Here is a 7,083-nt window from a genome sequence, read left to right on the forward strand (position 1 = left end):
AACGGCAACGATGCCAAATAGACGCTTTATTTGTATTGGATCAGTGGTTGGTATTGGCTCTAGGCTTAGGGAAGGGAAGGGGATGATGGGAGATGGAGAAAGGATTTGGAATCCATGTTGTTGTTAAGAGGATTACACTCTTTTGATCTTTTACACATGGGCACGGAGGAGCCGAGGATTGATAGAATATGTTGTGTTACAAGTTATTAATTGCAGCCACTGAACAATATCAATGCATCAAAACCCTATCTATGTATTAGAATTCTTCCTTTTTTTTATCTCATCAAAGTGGGCTATCACACTATGGCCCTAATCCATCATTCTAATTCCAACAAAAAGATTCCAATCCGGTGAGTCTAACCCACATACAAACATCACAACTAGTACAAGTAGATTCCTATCTAGCGATGGTGGAACAACATTCACATATAAAAAGAAACAGAAAAGAAAAGAATAAATATAAAGAACCGAAGATGGAAAGGTTAGAAAAGGACTCAAAAGGTTGACTTTTCACCCTTCAGAAAAACGCTTCCTCTTCCACTGAAACAGCTCCACGTGTTCGCGGGCAGCATTGACGGATTAACTGGCGTTATCGGTTTCTGTCAACCGTAGTTAAGGTCGCATTTACCCCGTACGGTAACTAATTATTACCGAGAGTTATGGTGGGGTGGGGAGAGTGAAATTACAAAGACAGAGAGAGAAAGAGGGAGGAGAGAAGGAAAGAAGAGTGGAGACTGTGAGTCGGTCTCAGAAATTCAGCAACCAGACAACCTATAATCTTGCTTCAACTTCTCCGACTTCTCCATTTCCGAAAAACACCGACACCGGTATTTATTTTCTCTCACTCTGCTTTCTCTTTAATCGAATTATTTTCTTCTTCTACATCTTTGCCTCTTCTTTTTCATCTTTTCGAGCTTCGATGGCGGTTTTGGAACTCAAAATACTTCTAAGTTTCTTCAACCTTTCAGGAGAAATCAATCGTTGAGGTATCAGTGCTTTTATGCGATTCTGGTTCATATTCTCGATCTGGGTTTTGGTCATCTTTCTTTTTTGGGTTGGTTTTATTTACTGCATGCTTTGGATTTGGTGATTCTAGCTAGCTAGAGGATTTTTCGGGCTTATTCTTGGGATCGTCCCACTCTTCTATAAATCCTTTTTCTTCTTCTTCTTTTCAGTTTACTCAGTCTAGGTGGATTGCTATTGTTTAAAGATCTGCTCGATCTTTCGGAGCGATTCCAGACTATTTCCTATTTGTTTTGGCTAATTTTGGAGGCTGTTTTTTGGGTTCTAAAAGCAGTAACCTTCTTCAGTATGTAACCGTTCATGTTTCGTTTCTGGACAAAAAGAGAACCGCAGGTCTGCTTCGATCGAGTGATGCAAAAAAGAACATAACAACATCTGATAGTATCTTTTCTGGGTTAAGTTCTGGCTGGGAGCAAGAATGTATGGCGGAGGAGATTGTCAGGTTCTGTCATCGATAGGAGGAAACGTAGTCTCTTCAGACCCACTCTTCTCGTCGCCGATCCGAAACTCTAATCTCAATTTCATGTCAAACCTCCCTTTCCATCCTTTCTCTGCCATCATTCCGGTAACTTTCCTTACTTGCTCGAGCAAAATCAGTCAAGTCCCCTTTCCACGATTTCATTCCATGCTAAAATGTTCCGGCCAGAAGGCTAACTGGGTACATTTTGCTTTGTTGCAGAAAGAAGAAGTCGAGGTGGTTAGAGGGAAGGAGGAGGAGATGGAGAGAAGCGGGTCTGGTAGTGGGCATGTAGAAGGCGTCTCTGGCGATGAACAAGAGAACAAGCAGCAGCCTAAGAAGAAACGTTATCACAGACACACTGCTCGGCAGATTCAAGAAATGGAAGCGTAGGATTTCTCACTCCAAGTCTAAACCCTCATTTGCTATCTTACTCACTTTAGAACCTAAACTTCTGCTTCACTCACTGGCTATATATGTCTTTGTCTCAGGATCTCTTATTCTTCTGAATTATATAATTGTTTATTTCGTTTGTTTCTAGTACATATTTTTTACGTTAATGTTGTGGATTTAGTCTATTCAAGGAATGTCCGCACCCTGACGACAAGCAAAGGATGAAACTAAGCCAAGAGCTCGGTCTCAAACCTCGCCAAGTCAAGTTCTGGTTCCAGAACCGGAGGACACAGATGAAGGTGCGCACGTTAGCATCCTACTTCTCTGGTTTTTACCCTAACCCTAATTCACCTTGTGATGTTGCTATACTGTTGACACACGCAACTTTGATTTTCGAGGACGGATTTAAGTGCTTACGTAGAGGTAGAGCTACGCGTTAACTATCAACATATGCGCACTGTAGAGAAAAAGCGCATTTATTCTGGTTGGAAAACTCCTTAAATACACACTGGGGAGCGCAATAAACCCTACCTGTTCATGTCTTTCCTCAGTTGCAGAACCAGTACTGTAAGCTGTAAGGTTCTTAGCTGTGGAGTCCAGCCCAAACTTTTAAAGAGTTCTCTCAAGGTTGAAGAATAAAATACACTAGTATGCGTAGGATAAGACTTAAAATCCCATATTAATAATATAGACTATACTATTTGTTTTCTTTTTTTATCTTTCTTCTTCCTTCATTAATCTGTTGTTTCTACCTCTCTGGTATATATAACAGGCTCAACAGGACCGAGCAGATAACGTGTTACTTAGAGCAGAAAATGAGAACTTAAAGAACGAGAACTTCCGCCTGCAAGCAGCCCTGAGAAATGTTATCTGCCCAAACTGTGGAGGTCCAGCCATTCTCGGAGAGATGTCCTTCGACGAACAGCACCTTCGCCTTGAAAATGCCAGACTCAAAGAGGAGGTATTGCCCTGCTGCAGACTATCTGAACGTAATTATGTAAACAATTAATCATTTCCAAAAATCGTTGTTTGCCTCGTAGACAAACAGTGGAATTGATCATCAGCTTCGTATGTATATGGATGGGTTCTCGCTATTCAAGTCATTTACAGTAGCTTCTGTTGATTCGAAAATAAATCAAAATTAAAAATTGGCTGGGCTTTCTACTTTTGCAGCTCGAACGTATCACTTGCGTCGCTTCACGATACAGTAGCCGGCCATTACAAGCACTACCACCGGCGGGACCTCATCTTATGCTGCCCTCATTGGACCTTGATATGGGCATCTACTCGAGGCATTTCCATGAACCTATAAACAACTGCACTGACATAATTCCAGTACCCCCAATGCTGGAGAACCAATTCATTGCAGCTGGGGGCTGTATGATCATGGAACAGGAGAAGCCTCTAGCTCTGGAACTTGCCATGACAGCCATGGATGAACTATTAAAGATGTGTCATGCGACTGATCCTCTCTGGGTTCGAAGCAGCAATGGTAGCAAGGAAGTTCTCAACCTAGAAGAGCATGCGAGAATGTTTCCATGGCCACTGAACGTCAAGCAGCAAAGTAGTGAGTTCAGGACGGAAGCCACTAGAGATAGCGCTCTCGTTATAATGAACAGCATCACTCTGGTGGATGCATTCTTAGATGCTGTAAGTCCCGATTTAAATAACTACGAACTTAGACGCTGTTTGAAGGTTTAATCACTTCCTTGTGAAGTAAAATATTTGAGGCAGGCCGCAAAGATTGTTTTTAATCCCATTTCTAGCTATGTTAATCAAATATTAATATTTATTGAATTGTTGTCATATGTTCTCTAATAAAAAAAAAGGAAAATCCAAATTAGATTTTGAGCTTAACTATTTGTACTCTGTCTTTTCGCACTCTAATTCAAAACTTCTTCTTTGTTTATTTTCCAGAACAAATGGATGGAACTGTTTCCGTCTATTGTGTCTAAAGCAAGAACTGTTCAGATTATAACTTCTGGGGTTTCTGGCCATTTAAGCGGTTCCCTTCACCTGGTAATTGTGATCCTAATTTTATTTTATTCTTTAGCGTAAATTTGTTCTTTTTAAAATATGATTTTTGAAGTCTTAACCTTTTGTTTTTTTTGTTTTTTCTTTCGGGTAGATGTATGCAGAGTTGCAGGTTCAGTCACCCTTGGTGCCAACGCGAGAAGCTCATTTTCTTCGTTACTGCCAACAAAATGTGGAAGAGGGGACTTGGGCAATTGTTGATTTCCCTGTTGATAATTTCCATGACAATCTTCAAACTTGCTTCCCCAGATACAGAAGACGACCTTCTGGCTGCATTATTCAAGATATGCCAAATGGATACTCAAGGGTGACGATCCAACCTTAACATATTGTTTTTTTTTTTAAACAAAAAAAAAACACTGAATTTCTGTTGATTCTCTCAATGTAAGTCATTTGTATGCATGCAGGTGACATGGATAGAACATGCAGAGATAGAAGATAAACCAGTACACAAAATATTTAACGACTTCGTGAACAGTGGGTTGGCATTCGGTGCTCAGCGCTGGTTGGCAGTGCTACAGCGGCAATGTGAGAGATTTGCAAGCCTCATGGCTAGAAATATATCTGATCTCGGAGGTGCTACTTTTCTTCCAATATGCATGAGTTATGTATACATGAATAACAAACATCTGTATATGTATGTATGCATGTATTAACTTGGGATAATGAAGCAGCTAACCTTCTTAATTTGTCTTCTTCTATGTAGTACGTCGTTACTTATCTTTGGTAGGCTTTGGTTTACTTGCAGTGATACCTTCTCCCGAAGCAAGAAAGAATATGATGAAGCTGGCGCATAGAATGATAAGAACTTTCTGCATCAATGTTAGCACTTCTGGAGGCCATTCATGGACGGCCCTCTCTGATTCAGTGGATGACACTGTTCGGATAACAACTAGAAAGAACACAGAAGCCGGACAACCGAATGGAATGATTCTTTGTGCCGTCTCCACAACATGGCTACCATTTCCCCATCACCAAGTGTTCGACCTTTTGAGGGATGAACGCCGCAGATCTCAGGTATTTTAACGATGTTGTTAATTCTTTTCGTCCTCTCAATTTCATGGAATAGAAAAGAATATAGTAGGGCCCGGCTCGAGGAGCCTCAGATAACTAATTAACGATGTTGTCCCGCAGTTGGATGTTCTCTCCGGTGGAAATTCATTACATGAAGTTGCTCACATTGCCAATGGCTCTCATCCTGGGAATTGCATTTCACTTCTTCGTATAAACGTAAGATTCTTTCCAACGCTTTTTGAATTTTTGGGATCCTTGATCAGATGCACCCGGTTTTCAATGATTCATCGGTAGCTTTTTTTTTCTTTTCTGAAAATCTAAATGCTTCGTATGCTACTGTCCTAACATGAAATCTATAACTCATCAGTAGTAGCATTTGTTAGTTGAAATAATGATGGTTAAACGATTAGAACCCATGAATCCATGCAACCTTTCTTTAGAATCAACAACTGTTTTTCTGAAGGAGATTCCCAGCAAATTGAAGGGTATTCCCAGCAAATTGAAGGAGATTCCCATCCATTTCTTATTTCTATTTCCATTATTTCTAGTCTAGAGATATGAACATTTTGGTTAATTTTGCATGCATGCAGGCATCGAGCAACTCATCACAGAACGTAGAGCTCATGCTGCAGGAGAGTTGCACCGATCCATCTGGGAGCCTCATTGTCTATACTACCATGGATGTTGATGCCGTTCAGCTGGCAATGAGCGGCGAGGATCCATCGTACATTCCCCTTCTTCCCATAGGGTTTGTCGTATTTCCAGTAGGGTCGGCCGGCGTCGGTGGAAGCATTAGCTGCAACGGGAGCGGTATACCATCAGAGGGCGCAAACGGACCATCTCCAGGCTGCTTACTTACCGTAGGGCTCCAGGTGTTAGCAAGCACAGTGCCATCCGCGAAGCTCAACCTCTCGAGCGTCACAGCAATCAATAACCATATATGCAATACTGTGCAGCAAATCAATGCAGCTCTGAGCAACAGCAGCAGCACTGATGGTGGCGTTGCGGGCGCCGGTGTCGGAGGCGGAGGCGGAGGCTCCACTGAGCCAGCTGCAGCATCTAGTTGATTGTGAAAATCACCACCGAAGTTACCCGAAGCCTCCCTCCCTCGCCATCAAAAGAACCCCACCACCCCGTTAACAAGAAAAAAAAAAGGTATTGCCACTCAAGACGTCGTGTACCCAAGAAGCAAGGAGATCGGTGAGAGGCAAATGTGATCAAATGACCATAATACCCTCCAATCAAGAAAAGGGGGGCATTATTGTCATTTGCATGCTGCTGGTCTTGCCAAGAAGAGAAAAGAATAGGGACCCAAAAGGACAAAAAAAGGACCTTGCTTCATGGGTAATGCTACCTCAATGTTATTAGGGTCATCTTCTGTTTTGACTCTCCTCTGGGTTTTCTCTTTAATGGAAAGAGATCGATGGGAGGCTTCTGGTAATTTGCAGGCGGAAAAGCAGTAGTAAATGGAAATTGTGAAGGAAAATATGGTAGAAATTAAATAATATTAAGGGGGAAAAAAAGAAAGGAATTAGATTCAAGATTGTAGTAGGGAAGTGTGTTGTGTAAAGAGAAGTGAAATGGTTAGAGGAAGTCAAGAGCGCACCAGATGAGATCCTCGCTTCCTGGTAAGGCTAATCCGCGCATTAATGTGGAATTCACTGGCTTCACCAGTATGCAAGGGTGTTGGTTCGGGAATTGACTTCTCCTTGTGTGTTGGGTCCCCTCCTTTAATTTGTTTTTCTTCTTCTTCTCTTTCCGGCCCGACTAATTGTGTTTATTCTTATTATAGTTGTTGTTCTTCTTGCTTCTTACTGTTGTCTTTCTATTGCCATTTCCATTTTCTGTTTTCTCTGTTTTAACTAAAACAGACGGACAGAGCCAGTCCGGCGACGCCAATATAGGCTTTTTTTTTCTCAAGGGATTCCCTGAGTTTGAATGCACTCCGAAAAGATGGTGGATTTAGGGAATCACTGTGAACTGGAATTGCTATATTGGTGGCTGACCGATGACCCTATTGCTAGATTGGTATCTGCCCCTTTTTTATATCTAAAAAAAACTAAACTATTCTAAAAATTATATTGAAAAGATTATTTTTATTGATATTAGTAGGGCTGTTCATAATAAGACCCAACCCGACCAAATCGACCAACTCGGACCGA

General features: G+C 41.5%; 1 protein-coding gene across 4 annotated transcripts; it reads left to right on the forward strand.

Annotated features, from left to right (window-relative positions):
- Positions 1–667: 667 nt before the first annotated feature.
- On the forward strand, positions 668–6,749 carry LOC104588819 (homeobox-leucine zipper protein ROC3-like). 4 transcript variants are annotated; one of them, XM_010246909.3, is made up of 13 exons: positions 729–827; positions 915–986; positions 1,347–1,588; positions 1,703–1,869; positions 2,055–2,172; positions 2,646–2,834; positions 3,047–3,523; positions 3,791–3,892; positions 4,002–4,214; positions 4,315–4,483; positions 4,656–4,924; positions 5,042–5,137; positions 5,512–6,749. In XM_010246909.3, exons 3-13 carry the CDS (start codon positions 1,442–1,444, stop codon positions 5,986–5,988), a joined length of 2,424 nt encoding a protein of 807 aa, XP_010245211.1. In that variant the 5' UTR covers positions 729–827; positions 915–986; positions 1,347–1,441; the 3' UTR covers positions 5,989–6,749. The 4 variants fall into 4 exon arrangements, with proteins under 4 accessions (XP_010245210.1, XP_010245213.1, XP_010245211.1 ...); XM_010246908.3 differs by lacking the exon at positions 915–986 and having other exon boundaries at positions 668–827; XM_088896080.1 differs by lacking the exon at positions 729–827 and having other exon boundaries at positions 834–986; positions 1,176–1,588.
- Positions 6,750–7,083: the final 334 nt, after the last annotated feature.

The sequence above is a fragment of the Nelumbo nucifera genome, chromosome 1 (genome assembly GCF_055504915.1).
Source record: "Nelumbo nucifera cultivar China Antique chromosome 1, China Antique-T2T, whole genome shotgun sequence".
Classification (NCBI taxonomy): domain Eukaryota; kingdom Viridiplantae; phylum Streptophyta; class Magnoliopsida; order Proteales; family Nelumbonaceae; genus Nelumbo; species Nelumbo nucifera.